Source organism: Scophthalmus maximus, chromosome 2, assembly GCF_022379125.1.
Source record: "Scophthalmus maximus strain ysfricsl-2021 chromosome 2, ASM2237912v1, whole genome shotgun sequence".
NCBI lineage: Eukaryota > Metazoa > Chordata > Actinopteri > Pleuronectiformes > Scophthalmidae > Scophthalmus > Scophthalmus maximus.
In genome coordinates, this window is record NC_061516.1 from 21228771 (window position 1) to 21249350 (window position 20580).

General features: G+C 44.6%; 1 protein-coding gene across 3 annotated transcripts; it reads right to left on the reverse strand.

The window, feature by feature from the left end:
• Positions 1-264: 264 nt before the first annotated feature.
• Positions 265-18144, reverse strand: fgf13b (fibroblast growth factor 13b). 3 transcript variants are annotated; one of them, XM_035626389.2, is made up of 5 exons: positions 17942-18144; positions 6860-6970; positions 4126-4229; positions 2819-3017; positions 265-1771 (listed from the first exon to the last, which is right to left on the reverse strand). In XM_035626389.2, exons 1-5 carry the CDS (start codon positions 17988-17990, stop codon positions 1632-1634), a joined length of 603 nt encoding a protein of 200 aa, XP_035482282.1. In that variant the 5' UTR covers positions 17991-18144; the 3' UTR covers positions 265-1631. The 3 variants fall into 3 exon arrangements, with proteins under 3 accessions (XP_035482282.1, XP_035482281.1, XP_035482280.2); XM_035626388.2 differs by lacking the exon at positions 17942-18144 and adding an exon at positions 11762-11854; XM_035626387.2 differs by lacking the exon at positions 17942-18144 and adding an exon at positions 7541-8411.
• Between the last annotated feature and the right edge of the window lie 2436 nt (positions 18145-20580).

Genomic DNA, 20580 nt, shown 5'->3' on the forward strand with positions numbered 1-20580 from the left:
GAAACTACAAATACAATACAGTATATTCACATATCGATAGTAGTATATTACAGGCAGATCACCCGCACACTTTTATGGGACTTCATTCAACTGTATCTCAAAACTGATCAATGATACTATATTTATATACCACCAGAATTCTATATGAAAATGTTTTTTCTAAACATGAGCACTTTTCTACTTCATAATGATGATAAAGTCTCTATTATTATTTTACTTTAAAAAAAAAAGATGAGATTATTAAAATAAGAAAGAGACCGTTGCTTCACTTCTTTAGAAATAGTTTATTTAGTGCATTTCTAGTTTGTCCACAGCAGGAACCAAAATATTATGTTAATTAATCTGTGCTCCTATTGGTTCTCCAATAAGTTCTGGCCCAACACCGTTGGTCCACTCGTCTTCTGGTGCAATCCTATTGGTCCAGTAGCGTTCTAACACCTTCACGTTGGTTCACTAGTGTTGTGGTATGACACTATTGGCCTCACTAGTGTTCGCTCTTGGTCAGGAACACACAAGACCAGGAAAAAAAAACGGACCCTCGGCATGCTGCTACTGAGCAGAGGTCCACAAGCTTCCATGCAACAAACAAACAAACAAACAAACAAACAGCAAGGGACGACGACCGAGCGAACGGAAGAGATAAACGACAGCATTGCTTGTAAGAAGTAAGCATGGAAGCATATACAGTAAACCTTATATTTTAACCTGCTAAAGCCCTCAGGAGGTTTGTCTGATATACAACAGATCTTAAAAAGGTAAAATCCCAACCCCCTCCCCCCCACCCCCACCCCCCGACACACACACACCCACACACACACCTACTGCAAGCGCAGAGCATGAGAGCACACTAACCCTGACCCCACACACACACACACACACACACACACACACACACACTCAGACACACACACACAGGCGCACCTGCATGCAAACAAATAATCAGTCCTCATGAGTGTACGAGGAATACGTTCGTCATTTTTAAAAATATGACTTAACCCCATGAACTCTGTGTAAACATAGCGTACGGTAGAGTAGATAAAGACTTTCCTCCCTCCTTTTGTTGCGCTCTAACTTTTCTTGCCCCCTGCCTTTTCATTGCAATAACTTGGTTAATACTTTACTAATACTCTTTGGTTCTCAGTAACAGTCTGTTTATAGGACTGTGTGACTGACTGACTCTCTCCATCCCTCCTTTCCTTCCCTCCCTCCCTTGTTCTGTCTGGGTATGATACAGCAGGAAGAGTAGCTGAGGGGAGAGATCCACAGGTCCCGTCCGACTGCAGACCAGAGCAGCAGAGTCAGACGGATTGATTGTCCTTGATTTATTTACATCACAGTCAGTCACAGTGGTGCTCCGTGAAGTGGAAGAACACGTTCCTGTCCTCCTCCATCTCCTCTGTCACCAAACCCTCACCAGCCTGATGTGTGGGCATGACGGCCTGAGATCTGTGTGTGTGTGTGTGTGTGTGTGTGTGTGTGTGTGTGTGTGTGTGTGTGTGTGTGTGTGTGTGTGTGTGTGTGTGTGTGTGTGTGTGCATGCGCTTGAGTGTGTATTTGTGTATTTGTGTGTGTATGTGTGTGTGTTTGTGTATTTGTGTGTGTATGTGTGTGTGTGTGAGGGGGTGGGGGGGCTAGGATAAGTCATTGTTGCTGGGTGTCTTCCTTCCGCCGTTAAGTAGGGCCGAAGCGCTGCGACTCTTGGTCGGCGTGCCGCTGCCGGACCGTGACAGTTCCGTCAGGTCATGGAGGGAGGGCTCCCTGTACATGGCCACTGCAAACACACAAAGGCGCGCGCGCACACACACACACACACACACACACACACACACACACACACACAAGACAAGACAAGACAAGAATCATTAATTCAACTAATGGTACTGCTCCAACTGAGTCATTGTGGTTTGGTATGCACAGTCTTGTTAGTTCGGAACATTTAGTTCTCCTGCATGGAACTCACAGATTGCTTAATGTCTAATTATTTCTGGTTTCAAGTCCTGGTTTTGCTGTCAGAGGGGAATTCCTGCAAAGCTAAGTCTGCAGTTTTAGTGTAATGTGGAGCAATTGTGATTTTCTAGTCATTAAAAAGCATAAGATTGATGAACAATTCTGAACAAATCAGAGGCTTTACACGGCAGCGATACGTATTTTCCTTAAATCTGCAATAACCATCAAAATAATTTTGATGGTTACTTGTAGGCGGCAGAAAGAAGCTGTCAGACAACACTGACATTCGAGGTTGCCTATTGACGCACAACTGCAGATACAACATTAGCATTCATTTGGAGTTTGTGTCCAACTGATGAGTGTAAGTCCAAAATCCATTCTCTGTAATGGCTTTGTTTTTCTCTTGACTGACGCCTGAGGAAATATCTGGCTCTTCAGCTGCTAAAGGATCCACTGTGTTAGTTGCTCACTTTGAAAGAAAAAAAGTTGCCGGCAGTGAAAGTCCTAAACATTCCTTAAAAATTCAAATAATAAAATAATGAATATGCAAAAAGTTATTTCATTTCACAACCTGAACTGTTGGACGCATCCTCTGAAGTTCCCAGTTTCCACGTGACTCTCGTGTGAGTTGCATACTGGTCTATGACTGGTTCGTTGTGATTTCACATAAATCCTGCTTGTGTGTGCACGAATTCCATTGGGATTCAACGTGAGCAAAAATTTAAAAAAAACGTTCTCCCTTAGGATGACTGTGAAAGCAGCCTTTAATGTTATGGAGTAATTCTGAAAAAAAGGGGTCCACTTCAGTTGACCTGCACCCATTTGCTCCTCCAACAGTGCTTTAGTACCGAGTGGTAAAAGCCGGTCCTACCTTTGAGCGGTTTGGGTATGAAGTGTGCGGCGGCCTTGTTCTTCTTCACGTGGTTCCCCTTCATGATTCCGCCCTCCTTGTTGAGTCCCAGGTACCAGGCCCGGCCGGAGGCCTGCTGCCGGTACAACATGGAGGAGTACGTGACGTAGTAGTTCTCAAACACAGACTCCTTGAACTTACACTCCGGGGTAAAATGTTCCTGAGGAGAGAAAATGTGACCGATATTAGAACTGATCATCAATGAAAGAGGACAAGAAGGTGATTAAGTAGACATGGAGCAGGGTGAGGTGGGGGTTGGAGGGCCGGGGGTGTCACTCCATTAAAAAATGTGTTCAATCATTCCTACATATCGCCCTCAGTGTATTCATCCATCAGCTGCATCCGCTCTTTGAATTATTATCTCGGCCAGACTGTGGTCTCCAAGAACAAGCTGCGCCAAGTTAGGACAGCTGACATTTGCATTTCCTTATTCCTGTGTCTCCATAGCAACCAGCTACTCCCTTGAATACCAACCAGCCCACTGAAAGATGGTGCCCAGGTTGCCGGGGGAAACAGAAAGATACAGAAAGGGTGATTTGGTGTTTTTTTTGTCATCCATTACTCTTTTCTAATCGAATGTTGATTAGGTTTTGTGAATGTAGGATTTTCAAGTGATACAGTATCGGTGTTATGACTGAAGCCACAACCTCCCAAAGCAGGACTGGACGTGATGGGCTGAGATATTGTGGTGGCATACGTGCCTACGCAGGTGTACTGGCATGGCTGTTATTACTCTGAGGCGTGTGGCTGTTCTCTATTTCCTCTCCTCTGTTAGTTTCATCGTCTTTCTCGCAGCCTTGTGTAGATTGCTGGAGGAGCGTGCTGTTGTTTTTGTTGATTCTTTTTTTGTAATAACATGTGTACGTGTCGAGTTGGGAAAAGAGCTTTGCCTAAATGGACACGAGGCAATCTTCCTCTTTAGAGAATGTCGGAAGGGGAATAAACAAAAGGAGGCTGGAGGATGATCTGAAATCAATCCCGGAGAAGCCACACTATCAGTAGACAGATAAGGGAGGCACACTGGAGTACAGCAGCCAACGGTAACTGACTCACAAGGCACCACTGTGGTTAAAGTATTGATGTAATGATGGGATGGTAATGAGAGTGAAAACACTGAACGCTGCTGTTTCATTACTCAACCTAAAAGAAAACGATTCCAAAAGACAAAGGAAGATATTTCCGTCCCTAATGCTCTGTAATGGTGATGATGATCATGATAATTGTGCGTGTGTGTGTGTGTGTGTGTGTGTGTGTGTGTGGTGACCTACGGAGGTGTAGAGAAAGCCTTCGTTGTTCATTGCCAAGTAGAGTTTGGTCTGGACGCCCTGGATGGCCACCACACGAAGCCCAACAGGAATCAGGTTGAACACAGCTATGTATACACACGCACACACACACACAGACACACAGACACACAGACACACACACACAAACACACACACACACACACACACACACACACACACACACACACACACACACAACCACCCGCACAAAATTAGCCCACAAGTGCACCCAGCAAACAAACACAGTGAGTCCACACGCACAGGGAACACAGGTGAAACACCGACAAGAATCCTCATCAATATCAATGTTGTGTCTCACATGATGACGCCTCCATTCTACAAGGTCAGTGTGGCGCCGGGGCGACAGATTTACACTGATGATGCAGCGGGCATGGCCCAGTAAGCACTGGACGAAGAGGGTCAGAGTTATCGAAGGCAGTGCGGCAGTGCAAGGTTCGGTAAATATTTGGTTTCGCTCAAAGTTTGAACAGAAAAGTCACAGAGAGTCAGGGGCTTACAGATATCTACCATGCAAATGAAAACACGCCCTGGGAAAACATGCCATAATTCCATTAATTATCAACTAATCTGCCAACATTTTTTTCTATATATATATATAAATATAGATTTATAATTTAGTCCAGAAATCGTCAGGAGATATGGAACAGCGTCTTTGTCTCATCAATAGTAAAACCCAAAGATAAGTTTACAATGATGTTAAGTGGCTGAAACCTGAGAATCTTTGACACGTTTGCTTGGTAAGTGACTTAAACAATGATCCTGTTCTTCATTCAATTTCTGTCAGTCAACTGATCGACAAACTGTGTTTTCATCTCTGCATTCATCCCTACTTTTGAACATGTCTGGTAAAGAGGACATGTTAACTGTCCATTCCTGCAGCTTCTCACAAAAAAAACAATATAACACACTTGAGGAAAGGTAAAAACTGAAAAATCATAATATGTCTCCCTAAACATCACATTTAGGCCATTCTTTGTTGATAGAGACCTACAACTGAATGGTGAATAAATATCAATACCTTCACTAAGTCGTATTTGATTCTCTTTTGTAGCATATTTCTTATCGGAATATTGAGTGTAAAAAAGATATATATTGATGAAATGTTCCCCAGTGGAAATAGCGACATTGTACGTTTCCAGTGAACAGAACACTAAAGCGCAGTCTGTCAGATTGAATCTCAAGGTAATTCCAGGCGTGACGGATGAAGAGGTAAAGAATCTACGGTTGCGAAGAGCAGATCTGTAGATTTTAAAGCTTCATCTTTTGGTGTGTATTCAAAAACTACATCAACAAACAGATACAACCTTGTTGTTTCTCCCTGGTGGTTTACATTCAGCAAAACGGTTGTTTGTATGCTTTTTATAGTCAAATCTCTGTAGCTGGGACATAATTATTCCTGGGAGTTTAACTGTACTCATTTAGCCCTCCATTGTTTTTCATGATGACTATGGATATACGGAGACATGGATTCCATGGATTATCCATTCAACCCCAGTCAGTCTCCATTTGGTAATTCGCGCGTGTGGGCGTTCACATGATGTACACACCACGTAATCGTCCAATTAAAAAGAACACGCTGCCTTTGTACCCACGTCTTTCTCTTTGTTCACAACAGTTGGCCTGAGAGGGAGCAGCAGTGAACGCGCAATGCCGGCAACACTGACGGTGCGCGGGGAGGAGAGTGATTGGCATCTTGGCCACAACAGCACAGTCGAATTAGCCTTATCAATCACACATTGCGGCCTGTGTGTGTGTGTGTGTGTGTGTGTGTGGAAGAGACTGAGATAGAGCAGTCAATACGGGCTTTGTTCACTGGTGCGGTTCAACCTATTTCAGCGCTATACGCGTCCTGTGGAAGTTTAATTGATTTCTTTAACCATTGGAAAGATTGAATAGAGAATGGCTGCGGCGTCTGACGGCACAGGGAAAACACGCACCGTTTTACTGATCCAATGAACACCACACATGTTGGAGAGGGAGGGTGCGAGTTTTAAAAAAACTTCGGCCCAGATTTCCAGAGAGAATCTGATAAAAAAATCAATTGGACCCAACTGGTTCGGGATCATTCCAAAGTGGGAACATGGGGATTAACTGTAAACTAAATCGGATTTTGATCTTTCGACAGGATGCGATGTTCTTTGACACTAATACTTTAGAGCATCAAACTATGATACGGGTAAGAATGTGATATCATAATGGACAGAAATCATGTTTCAGTCTCTATGCGGTACAGTAATAAGTGTTTTCCCTTCTTTTATCGTGCTTGTTCGTGAGCTCCACAGATCTCAGTTACCTCAGTTTGTCCACCGAGGTGAAATATCACAAGAAAACAATTGTGAAGTGAACCACGCCGACTTGTCTCTGTTGTTTAGCAACTGAAAATCCAAGGCAAAAAAGTCTTATGATGTCTTATGATTGGTAGGGTTGGACGAAGATGTCTGTCTTCCCTTCTATGGTAACTTAAGTTCTAGAAGACTAAAAGGCCACTCTCATTGTTTCAATTATTTTGTTTCCCTCAAGTGAAAATACCAAATGTGTCAGCTCCATTTTCTCCAATGCAGTCATTCAACGCTTTCCTTTGACATATATGAACTGAATGTTTTGGCTTGGGACTGCTCTTTAGATAAATAAAAGCAACTTTGTTGGCTTATGAAAGGAGTAAAATTAGGCAGGGAGGCAGGCAGGGAGGGCTTACCATAAGTGCTGTCCTCGTCCTTGGTTCCATCGATGGTGCCATCAGGCTGCATCTGCAGCTGGAAGCCCTGGCGATTGGAAAGCCTGGTCACAATGCCCTTTAACTGGGGCTCTGGGAGGAGGAGAGGAGGAGAGGAGGAGGCACGTTAGCTGCACTCATTCCTTGATACCGTCTGTGTGGTCGCATGTGTCAAATCCTCCTGTCAGAGGAGGAGAAGAAGCTCCCATCACTTGGCCTTGAGGGCCCAATACCAATCTGACACCTGCACATATACGGTGGCGCATGTAAAAAAGAAAAAAAAAATCAAGTAATCACAGACTGATGGTTATTTGCAGCTCGAGCTTAAAGAAAACGCTTCCCCCCCCCCCCCCCCCCCCCCCTTTCTTTTGATTGAGATCTCCATCCCGCACGCATGCTGCTATGCAACACTTTGCTGCGGGAGCATATAAAGTTCTCCACATGTCGCCTATTAGGTGTCGTGCAACAGGATTCATTCTTGAGCCACTGGGGGAAAGTGTCCAGGGGGTGACGGGTGATGAGGTGACGAGGGACCAGGTGGAGGTGGTGATGGGGATGATGGGGATGATGGTGATGCAGATGATGCAGATGATGGAGATGGAGGTGGCGGTGAAGATGGCAGAGGTGACGGCTCTCACACTCTCCCCACTCCCGCCCACAGACCTGGTGGTCGCCTCCTCTTCCGTTTCTTCCTCGATCCGAACAGTTTGACACGCGAGAACACATTGAGCTTGCTCGGCTTCTCGTTGGCGCCTTTGCTGTTGCTCGGGCTGCCGCCGCCGCCGCCGCCGCCGCCGCGGCACGCGTTCGCCTTCTCGCGCTCCCTCGCCTGCCGCTTCTGGCGGATCAGGGAGCTGGCGATGGCCGCTGCCCGGGACATGTTCCCCGGGCGGAGTGAGACCAGGCTGCGCGTCCGGGACGCAGGGACAGTTCTCTGAGAGGGCGGTGTTGGGGGGGGGGGGCGGGGGGGTCTACGCCACCCACGGCTCAGTTCGCATCACACACCGGCCGCTGCAGTCATCGCAGATATCCATGGTTTCGAAAAGCATCCACAATCCTCCATCGGTGCGTCCGGGCGCCCCGCGGAGGTCGCGCCGACAAATCCAGTCAATGTGCCACCGAGTGCGCGCTGGCGACGCCACCGCAGGGGCCCCCGAGGGGTCCGAGTGGCGGAGGACGTAGGGTCTCAGGTGCTGCTGGGGGCCGTCTGTCCCCGGGAGAGTGCGGAACAGGAGGAGGAGGAGGAGGAGGAGGAGGGCGAGTGGGGATCCAGTCCGAGTCCAAGTGGCGATTCAACAGCTGACGAGCTGGTGCGAACCACACCGCCGGTGGTTGTTGGTGAAGATCACTGCGGCTGCGGCTGCGGCGCTGCGACGCTCCCGCGGCGACGCGACGCGGCCCGTGGCACAAATGCAGCAACCGGGATGTTTGTCAATGAAACAGATCGGAGGAGCTGGTTCGGGGGGAAAGGGACCATGGTGCGGCCGCGCCGTTCATGAAACTGCTGCAGCCCTGCCCGCCCCGAGGAGGACGAACGAGGAGGACGAACGAGGAGGAAGGGGGGGGGGGGTTGAAGGTGTGTGTGTGTGTGTGTGTGTGTGTGTGTGGAGGATGGAGTTGAGGGAGGAGGCTGTGATGAAGGGGCTCCTTCACATCGGGCACCTGTAGCCCCGCATCTCCCCACGTGGCATGATATTTACATGTTACACTCAATGGTGATGTGTGATAGGTGGGGGGGGGGGGGGGGGGGGGGGGGGGGGGGGGGGGGGGGGGGGGGGGGGGGGGGGCAGACAGTGAATGAATGAGAGGAGAAATAATGGAAAAAGGGGAGGAGGGGAGAAAATTCAATAGGCAATAGAGAGTGTGTGTGTGTGTATTTGCCTCGCTATCTTTGTGAAGACCAATTTGATTTATAGACTAGTCCTGCCTAGTGTTTATTGTTTGTGTGTGGGTGTGTGTGTGTGTGTGTGTGTGTGTGTGAGTGTGTGTTTGTGTGAGACAGAGAGAGAAATGCTAAAAAGAGAACGGTGAATGAAGGAAAGGAGGAACAAATTTACAGGCAAAGGAATGAGAGACACAGGAAAGAGGGTGAAACCGTGCGAGAAAGAACTGGAGAATAAAATAAATACACAAAAGTGTTTGATATATAAGTATAAGTGAGGGGGGAATATTGGAAAAGAGAGACATACCTGGTGAGTGTGTGTGTGTGTGTGTGTGTGTGTGTGTGTGTGTGTGTGTGTGTGTGTGTGTGTGTGTGTGTGTGTGTGTGTGAGCAAGTGGAGAAAGAAAGGGAGGAAGGAAGGAGGGGCTCTCATCGTATTTTGGTGCAGAGGTTCACCGCCGCTGAAAGGCTGCGGCGTGGAAAGGAGGAGGTGAATAACGGAGACAGCCCTTCAGTCTGGATGAGCTGCATCGTTTTCCCTTTGCATTCGCACCAGAGCAGAGGCACACATTCAGAAGCAATCCGCCGGCCCATGCATGTCGTCTGGCCACGGCCACGGGGAAACAGATGCACAGCTGTCCGCACCAGATACAGCTGCATTGGCAACTGCCACTGGCACAGAGGACGACGAGGCGGTGGACAAGTAGCGGACCGTCTCCCAGCTGAGGTCGACCTGTGGCACCTGGCGCCGAGCAGCGGGCAGAGCCACTGCGCGCTGTTCGCCAGTGGAAAAGGTATAAAGAAAATCGATGGCTGGAGAGCAAGAGGATGTGGTGAGCAGTAAATTACAGCGCATGACAGAAGAGGAGGCAGACCCAGTAAGCTGCAGCCCTCTGAGGGAATAAGTCAGTGGGTGGAGGAGAAAGTGATGCACGGTGGACACAAACCGCGGTCAGGACCTGGTCACTGAAGTGGAGCCTTCAGCCAGCTGTCCTTGACTGAAGGAGTTGAAGTTGCACCTGTGGCCTTCTGGTTAGGTAAGAGCCTTACTGATGACTATAGTTAGGATGTAACTGTACAGTTCAAACACTTAGAAGAAGCCAAAGAAAGAATTCCGCAACCAATCTGTGATGTCTTCTAAAAGGTCAAAATATTAAAAGCACACATACACAAACACACACACACACACACACACACACGTGCAGCCAATGTAAGGAAATGACTGAAAGCGTGGTCTCATCTTTCATTCATGAGGTCCCTGCTTTTAAACCCACACCAAGTGCCTCTAAAAGCATAAAGCCTGACAAACGGGAGCTTACAAAATATAACGTAACCTCGGCCAAAGCCCAACAGTCCCCTTGTGAAACCACATTTAAGTCTGCTGGATCCGGATTCATGTGTAAATGTGTGGATCGAGATCGATGTTTAATTCCCTGGGAAACGGGTAAAACTATTTCTTTTACAAGGTCTTATCTCGCAAATGTTAAAAGAGAATGATTGTAAAACATGACTGGATCTGCTCTTGCGTGTGTGTGTGTGTGTGTGTGTGTGTGTCATTGACCAATGTTTTATATTGCAGTATAGAGTTTATCAATGTTTTAGCAATGTGAGATGCGTTATTGCATTTGTTGTTTTTTGGATTGTGTTTTTAAAGAGTGATGTCCAGGGCAAAATTTCCACTGGGACAATAAAGTCTAATCTTATCATATCTTGGCCAATGGCCCATCCTTCCAGCAAGTTTTGTAGGAATCTGATCAGATTTCTTTTTTCTTTTTTTTACGTAATCCTGCTGACAAACCAACCAACTAACAAACAAACCACAAATTAACAGTCAAGCAATTTGGGGAAGAAATTCTTCCTGAGTTAACAAGTTTTAAAGGAGTGTTAAAGTGAGATTGTTCCACCTGTAGAAGCACCTGAACGAGAAGGACAAATCATAAGGTGCAGTATACTCCATGGTTAAAAACTGTAAACTTCTGTAAGATTCAGCTTAAAGACTCTGCAGCGCCCCCTGTAGGCGGCTGGGTAGAAGGGGGCGTTAATATTGACAGCCATACTGTAATTAGAGTAAATAGAGAGAGCTTTATGTGTGAGTGATTCTCAGCCTGAGCAGGAGTAGAACCTTGCCACCTCGCACAGTCGAAACCCAGCGGAGGGCAGCAGGGTTTTAATCACCGCGAGGCCTTTAAAGCAGCAGTGAACCATGTTGTGTGAAACTCTCCATTTGTTTATCCAGTAAAAGAAACCGTGAACATAAAAAACTTTAAGGTAAAAAAAATCACTTTGGTTAATCCTATTTTGGTAAGTTAACGAGGGACAGAAACCATCCTGCAGGCCCACCTGGATTTTTTAACAGTAAACATATATAAGTGCAAAGTGCTGACAATGTTTATCCAACGTTTCTGGTTATCAAACAAATTATACTTCCAAATAGGTTGTGTTATGATAAAGCAATTTGATAAATTAGAGCCTTGTCCGTCGATAGTTTGCCCCCGTGGGCCCGGAGGATATGTGGCTCAGGATCGGTGTTCAGTGGCTCCTGAGTTCGGCAGAACAAGGGAAACGACTAATGACGTCCCAGTTATGATACAGTCGGATATAATCGGATCAAACTGTGTTTTGTTGGGGGCCCAGCTCAGCAGGGGGGCGCGTCTGGTGTTGTTTTCAGCACCACGGACAGCGCTTCAAGTTCTATCCCACTTACAACGATTTACAATGAAATTATGAAAATAAAAAAATAGACTTTTAATGTCTGGAACTAATTACACGCAGCGGCATTTTAAAGTGAAGTCCCATTAGAAGAGCGTCGGTTGACTTCACTGTATCTTTGCTATATACGTTAACCCCCTCCGTCCATTTTCCCCAAAAAGAGCACAGAAGGCCGAGTTGTGTTGATATTCACCCAGCTTCCTTTGTAAAATAATAATAATATGTATCACAGGATTACCACATAGGCAGAGTCAAATCTCAGTGACAGGGAGACTCGTCTCCTCTGGCCCTACCTGAGGTCGATCGGCGGAGAGGGAAACTCATGCTGCGCCCGTGGAGCTCCGGAGCCTTGTGCTCGAGCATGGCGTTCCGCACTCCCTCTTCGTGCGCTGCCCCGGCGAAAAAGAGGAGGAATTACCGAAGTTCAAGCCAGCCAATTCTCCACGGCATTGGATCCATTAGGGCCGCGCACGTGCGTTGACAGGAGATCATTACAGAACATTAGGGGCCATTAAGCCGTTGGAACCCGGTCATTAATGATTCATCCCGAGGCCCCGCTGATCTGGCACAATGAGAGAGCGCGAGGGAGCCAGCGGGCCCTTCCCAAATCCAAGGATCTATCGAGGAAGTGTGTCTGTGAGAGTGTAGAGTGAAACAGATCTGTAAATGTGACTATAGGAAGACGCACACGCCTACATTTACATTCCTGGATTTGTGCGAGCTCTCCGTTGCCCTCCCAGTAATCCCTCACCTTTTCCATGTATCCAAAAACCTAAACATAACAGGCACATCTTTTTAAATGTAATATGTATTTTATCTTTCTTCTTGCCATAATTAATATATTATAATTTTTTTTACAGTCTCTGTCTCCTTTGAGACCCTTCTAACTATGTCACAAAACAATTTTGCCAATTTTTGTCTAGAAAACTCTGCAACTAGGGATTATTTCACTAAAAAAACACTTGAACTGTTGTTATTGATCAACCGAGCACTTGTGTGAAAAATGTGTGTGTGTGTGTGTGTGTGTGTGTGGGGGGGGGGGGGGGGGGGGGGGATAAAGCAGATTTTCTTTCACAACTGTGAAGCTGGAGCTGTAGGGAATGTATTGGCATTGTGGTTTAAATGATCAATCTATGGTGCCAATGAACTTTTTGTTGATTACCTTAATTATCTTTTCGAACGCTCATAAAAACGATGGTAGTCAGACTCTGCATTCGTATTAAACTAACCTTCTTGTTACGTGTAAAAGGAAAACCAAACCATGAAGAAGAACAAGTGAATCCCGCAGCAAAAACTGACTGAAAGCATTCGGGCTACTTAGGAATAATCACATTTCACAACACAGCAAATCAAAATGAGGCTAATCACAAACCAAAAGAAATCCTCTTTCAAACCGACAAAACTAATATTTTGAAATTCCATATAGTAAAAATTCCCAAGGTATAGTATAACTTGACTATTATTATAAACCAAAAAAGTAAAAATGTCCTTAATGCAAAGGGTCTTTAAAATAGAGACACACAAATGCACAAAACATCTAATGGCTTTGCACAACATCTCCCGGTTGCTCTGTGGACTATCCTCACCACCACAGCACACTAGACAGTAACCACAGCCAGAGCAATGCCGCCAGTCCACGGTCCCACACCGGACTCTACACAGCCACAAGTGACCTCATATTATCATCCCGTTGCATTGCTGTGTTGTTGCAGTGCTTCCTGTGAAGCAGCCTGTAACTGCCCCAACAGCCTCCGTGTCGCGGCAATGATACAGAAAGAATTACAGCCGCAGCCGCAGGAGCCTATGAGAGCACATTGAAGGCAGCCAAGCAGGATGTAGCTCGAGACAGCGTGCACACTCAACCACCGGAGGAGAAAAGGATAGAAGAGGAAGACACATCAGAGTTATCAGTTATTATGCAAGTGAATGTGCCTCCAGGTTTTCCAGATCTCTGTGAGAGCAACTAAAGCAAATGCAGAAAAATATGTTATTGTTGTCATGACTTCCTGTGTGTGTGTGTGTGTGTGTGTGTGTGTGTGTGTGTGTGTGTGTGTGTGTGTGAGTGTGTGTGTGTGTGTGTGTGTGTGTGTGAGAGTGTGTGTGTGTGTGTGTGTGTGTGGGTGTGTGTGTGTGTTTGTGTGAGTGTTAGTGTGTGTGTGTGTGTGTGTGTGTGTGTGTGTAAGGGGGTGAGTATACAGTTGAATGATTGACAAATAATGGATAAAAAGAGAACGGTGAATGTAGGAAAGGAGGAAAAATTAACAGGCAAAAGAATGAGAGACGTATAGGAAAGAGGGTGAAACCGTGCGAGAAAGAGCTGGAGAATAAAATAAATACACAGAAATGGAGGAACATAATTATTTGATATATAAGTGCAAATGAGGGGGGGTGAGCAAGCGGAGAAAGAAGGTAAAAAAAAACCTTATTAGTAACTATTAGATCAAGCAGATGCATTGACTGGGTCACTGTGTATGTGTGTGTGTGTGTGTGTGTGTGTGTGTGTGTGTGTGTGTGTGTGTGTTCTTTCTTTCCCTCCCTCCTTTCCTTTGTCCCAACTGAGCTGAAACTCAATTTCAGCTTTGAACAGACACATAATTGTACACGAAAATAGTTCCGTAGTCTTGGCTTGAAATAGGAAAAACCACAGAGTTGCCAGCAGCAGGTACGTGCTGGCAGAAGATCCCAGGGCAGCAGCCTGGGCAGGTGTCCAGTGTCCAGTCACGGTACGCTTAAAAAAAAACCCACCTCTGAGGCTGTTGTGTATCACTTTTCATTCAACATCGGTGATTTGCGTTTTCAGCCACTAGATGGCACCCTACTATCAGATCAAGTGCTGTAGAAAAAGGGAGGTTGTGGGAATGGGGACAGAGTTTGTCTGTCAGATGAAAGTTTCTTCTCGGTTGTTTAGCCTGGCACCTCTTAACGATATCCAAACACACCAGACCATTAGATGAACATAAATACAGCGGTGCATGTACCAATAACCTCACTGACCTGAACGCACCGCCTGTTAAACGTCTGAGAATGTGTGGAGCCTATACTCGTTTATATAACTTTCCTCTCATATCCACCATAATGTCTTGTCAAAGTTGTCGAATAAATGTAAAAAAAAAAACAACTAACCAGGTAATTGGATCTGTGAGTTTTGTGCTTGTGCGTTATTGATGGACTATATGCTGACAACGGTACTTCAGTGAAAAGTCCCATGTGGTTCACATGGAACTGGCCTTAATTGCTGTGCAGAGTCGACCTCCGCTGCGCCACAATCAGCGTTAATTAACAAAAGTCCCTCTATGGTGGTTCATACACAGGCGCGCACACACACACACCCACACACACACACACACAGAGGCACAAATACATTTAATCCACATTTATAAGCCTAACCTCTACGAGAACAAGATGTTAATGAGTTCCTGTTCTACTCAAACTTAATCCTTAAATCCATTATTATATTATACAGAACAGAACAAGATTACGGTGATATACAACTCTGCTCATCTGTCCACCTGAGAGAGAGTGAGAGAGGGAGAGAGAGAGAGAGACTCATCACTACCGAGGAAGAGACTTGGCATCGTTTGCCGTTTGTTAAAGCAAACACATTTCTAGAGTCGGATGTCTCTGTGTTACTCCGTTGTGTCAATGAACAAGTTGCTGACTCAGTCAATCAATTCAGTTAATGAATGTGCCCTCAGTTATTGCTCAGTAACAGTTTGTTTTACGTATCTTTATTTTGGAAAGTGCTGACCTGTGCTTGGTTGTACTGGTACATAGAAATGATAGTCCTTCAAAAAGAATTCTGCTTCATAATGCGACGTCTATGTTTGGAGGCTGTATTAGACTGAAGGGTCTAATATTTTGTTAACCTCATTTAGGTGATGGATACGCTGTAAACACAGCAAACTATATCCTCAGAAATATTGCTCCAATCTACACGTCGTGCCACAGTTTTAACTTCACTAACAAATGTTAAGGCTGTATTTATTGCTGCGCTGTCGTATTGGACTCCGTTGCAGTGCACTGCAGAGGTTATTATTGTTCCGGTCTCTCGTGGATTTATCCTCTAATAAATCACCCCCTCTTGCTTATTGGCTTGGTTTTATTGCTTTTTCTGTTTAGTGATGTGTTTGCTTTCCATCCTTTAAAGGTGTTTTATGAGTAAAGGTTACCACAAATAAGGTTTATAACTATTCTGCTACCAGCATTTGCTTTCAGTGCAACTTTCTGTTGCAACCACCAACCAGCCACCGCTGACACCTGACAAGTTGAACAAAATCAGTCATGAACTTTAAAAGATTTGGCAAAATAGTGCGTGTTTCCATCCACTGCAGTTGCGTGAATACTAGGAAGTGTTTTTTCAAGGTAAACAGCTGGTGGCGCTAATTCGCCAGATGATGTACAGTTACGGCAAGAGCATAAATAGTTTTTTTTCATGTATAGATCAACTATCCTTATCACTCCACACAGATCTAATGTTTTAAATCTTCCACTATTTGGAAAACATCTTCAGTGGACGATTCAGTCACATGCCTCATGCACTATGTGATTCATACGTTCGGTTCCATTGTAGGTTTTTTTACGGTACACCATCTTTTCCACCTTGGTCCCACAGAAAAACCAACAAACCAACAAGTTAACTCTTGTAAAACTTGAAAAAATACAGAAAAACACATCTGTTAAAGCTAAATCTAACATTTTTTCTTTCTTTTCTTTTTTTAAAACACTTGTTTTCAAGGATTGGCCTCATCCACCACGTTCACACAGCAGCTCATTTTAGGAAGCGCCAAAAGCTGTCATCGATGGAAACATGTCGTACTGCTGTGACGCACGTTGCAAGTCGTACATCAACACCAGGAATCCGACTAATTTATCATTTCACCCTTGAGACTGATCGGCGACTGAGGGACACTGGCCCCATGTTTCAAAGTAACATATCTGATAGCGCATTAGCTTGCGTTAAACAACCGCTGGCGCTAGCATTCAGCCAGCTAGCTATCAGAGACTATCAATCTGTAATGTCAGCGAGGAAGTGGCGGAACATTTCCGGTGATCATTAACATTAACGGCATTTGAGTTTCCCCTGGACGCTGCATTCAGAGGATAAATGGCCCCAGTGTGATTGTGGTGAAAGTGGCCCGAGGAATGAAAACACCGGGGCCTCGGGCCTCCTGCTACTTCTGCGCCACTAGCATATTGCTAGCTTGACTTTCAGCGGCTAATTTGTTGCTAGCACAGCGTTGTGACCCCAAAGTTAATCTGCAGTCGGGCCAATTTAACTGCCTGTTTTCCTTATTTATTTATTTCTTTTATTTTCAGGCTATACTCATGTGGCCTATAGCATAGAGTAATTAGCTGTGTTGTTTCTTATAGGGACCTAATGGGGACGTTTCACTTGTAGTAGGGCTAGTCCACTTGGTTTTCCTTCAACGAGGCAAAGTTCTCTTGTTACCAATCTCATTCTTTTACAAGCCCCTTGTCCAGTTCATTTTAATGGACTTTAATAGACTCCTTTTTCTCATTTGTAATGGCAGAAATTGTTGTCAGAGCAGTTTACTCAGTTTCACAGAGCTTCAAACCTCAACGACCAAACTGTCTTCAAATGACCTGGAAGTTTCATTTGTTTTATATTTTTGGATGGGATATTACACTTTTCCCTACTATTTTTTTTTCCAATACATAGCTGCATATCCTAATTCATTCTGCCGAATATGATCTTGATGATTTTTGTTCAGTTTATTGCCACTTCAACCCTCCACTATGAGACACAAAGGCATATTATATCATGCTTGAGTGTGTTTTGTTTTGAGCCAAATTATTTTGAGCTGTCACATCTCAACGCCTCTTTCTCCACACAAACCGCTGCGTGTCTCTTTTCTTATGAATGAACACAGGTCTTGTGGACTACACACTATTTACGCGTGATCGCGCTCAGCCTGTGGGCAACTCCCTTTTTTTGTTGTCGCCATGGCAATGATGGTTCCCCTGTACCGGTACCGCGCATCGGGGTTTTTTTTATGTATTTTTTTTATTGCTGTCCAGGGAAAAAAAGAAAATCAATTGTTTTGTGGAAATTTGCATTTGAAAAATGCGCGAACCTTTTCTGAGGAAGAAATAACAACCTCTTTTCTAAAAAGGTTTTACGAGACCGACACAGCTTAGTGGATGTTTGATTCTGAACAGCATGTGTAATGAGGGTGGAAGCTGGAAGCGCACTACAGTGGACATGTCATCCATAAATGCAATTAATCCAAAAAGGTTGTAAAGCAATTGTCTAGTTTCTGCGCCCTGTATTCTGGGATGTGGGGACAATGGGAACAAGTCTCCAGTAGCCCATATGTGCTGATGTCAGCAGCCTCGCAAGAGCATCACCAGGGTATTCCCTCCTCTGTGCTCGTGATGGAGGAAAAAAACAAAAAAAAACAAAAACAAAGATCGCGTTGGATCACATCCCTCTTTGTGTCGGACTCACTCACCTTTGGCGGCATGGTCCTTGTCCTCTTTGCTCTTCGTTTTTCCGCTCATGGAGCTCGGATGCTGCCGCCGCTGCTGCTGCTGATGCTGATGCTGCAGGTTGAGATCAAACTTCAGCGGAGGGATGCAGGTGTACTCGTTTTCACTTCCCCATCCTCCTCTGGTGCGTTGTGCTCCGCTCCACACAGACACAGAAGTAGAAGTAGTAGCAGTCCAACTCTCGCCCCCCGTCCCTCGTCCCGCCCTTTGCCTCTCTCTCCTCCGTGTGAGAGCCCGCCGTGTGTCTGCGCGCTCCCGAGCGTGCACGCGCAGACATGAAACTGCCCCTCGAGAGAGAGAGAAAGAAACAATGCAAGCAAAGCATTTCACTCACTTTCAGTCTTCGCGATTAGACATTCTACAGGTTATCTATGGCGAAAGGGGAATCATCTATGAAGGGTATGCATGCTGGTAATAATGTATTACGGTTTAATTGATCAGTTATTTGAGTCACTGAAGACATTTTTGAGTTAAGATAAGATAAGATAAGATATGATATGCCTTTATTCGTCCCACAATGGGGATATTTGGACATTACAGCAGCAAAGTGGATAGAAGAATATAGGAAGACATTTAAAAAAGCAATAGGTATGTACAAAATATAACAGATGATGTAAATAAAAGATATATAAATACCAATAACAGAGCAGTAGCAATAGTTACACATGGAGAATAAATATAAATATAAATATTGACTTGTGATACCGCTTTGCCAGGTTATTCTAACTTTTCACCCAGCGAGCCATTTATTGGTTAAACCGTTCCATTAAGAAACTCAAGACCTTTTTTTTTTTATTGAAGACTTGCAGGTTTAATGGCTTATTGGACAGTTAGAAACAACTAATAACTTTGCAGCTCATCAATGATTCACTGGCTTATTATGAAGTGACAATGATCGGACCTCCTTGTCTGCAGTAATGGGATATAGGTTAAATATCACTATAGGTGATTAGTAAAGATAGGTGGCTCTGATTTGCTAATAAACATAAATTCTGCAATTACAAATGAAGATGCTTGCATGTTTCAATTTCATTAACTTATTAATATATCATCAATGGTTTTTTAGGTTACATTTCTTACATTTGTAAATATTAACAACAGGGCCTTAGCCAGCCTCCTGCTGGTCGGCGCTCGGGCCATAATAAATTGTTAAGTCCAGATGTACTGCAGGCTTTTCCAGAAGGCAGTAATTGGATCATCTAGATTGATTTAGGAACTAAAAAGACAAGCAAATTAGGTGAGTTTTCCTCAATCTGGCAACGCAAAAGTTGCTCTTATTCTTATATCATTGTTAAATCAACCATTTGTGAAGCCACCATTAAATGGAACTGCTTTTCCTGGGTGGTACAATGGTCTGATTTGGACTGTCAGAAGGTCACCATATATTCACAAGGTTGTCTTCAATCCGATAAATGCAGATCTGCCTGCAAACTCAGCAGTCTTACACTATGCAAATTACTGCTTTTATTGATTATTTAATCAATTTGTGCTGGAAAATGGCCTTTTCACCGAGGCAGAAGTGAGACACACTTGCATTGTGTCCCGTGACAGTCTCTGCTTCACAGTGTCACAGAGCAGATCATCTGAAGTCCTTTTCAACACAAAGATGAAATAGCTTATTGCTTATTGTTTTTAAGGCAAGTACTGTCTAACATGTTGGTGCTTGGGTCAAAGATAAATTGAGTTCCTTCTGTTAACCCACATCAAGTGGCCATGTGGCACAACTGGACTGGCCGGCTTGAAGTAGCCCTCATTTTGTGTTTTCTGCCTCAGACTGTCAGTAATTAATTCCGGGAGACCTAGTTTCAACAAACGTTTGAAGCAGCAATGGAAATTCAGGGTATTAGCTGTAAATCTCTCTGTTGTATCTGAGCACAAAAGGCCAGAATAAAGACTTGTCCCACAGACAAGTGTTTGACAACGGCTTTGTGTGATTGAATTAGCAGATGTATATTTTCTCGCTTGCAAAAAGAAACCTCGATCTCTATACATTAATAAATATTTGAATGAGCAATACAAGAAATAAATTCAGTTGCACATCAATAAATAAAATATGTAACTGAATGTACAGTAACGAAATCATTAAATCCTCTAAGATGAAATTAGATGAAATATTGAATTCATAAACTAACATACTTTTAATTAATGATTTTAAAATTGACTGTGATCTACAAAAAAAGGAGAAACTCTTACTCCTCAATGGAAACAGAGTTGCCTCCTCGGCTGCACTGAAGCTCTTTAAAAGAAGGGTTTTCTTTACTTAAATGTCTTGCAGAGAGTGAAAATGTGTCACTGCATTTTCTAGCTGATTGACATTTCCTCAGCGATGAGTAGATTATAGCATTTGCATTTGTGCTGTTTGCAAATCCCACTCACAGCATCTTTGGTGACCAGTTTTTGTCAGACTCCTGTGTGACAGGTTTGTGACGCCGATGTCGAAGTGGCTTTTGGACTCCAGCTATTAAACGAGCCAAACGCTGGCCTTCTGCCAGGCGCCTCGCCTGGAGGATCGCTGATCTCGGACCAGCTGCTCTCTTCCAACCAAAAAGTGCCGCATGTCGTTCAATTGCTCCTGTTCCCGTCAGCAGGACCAAAACTCTGA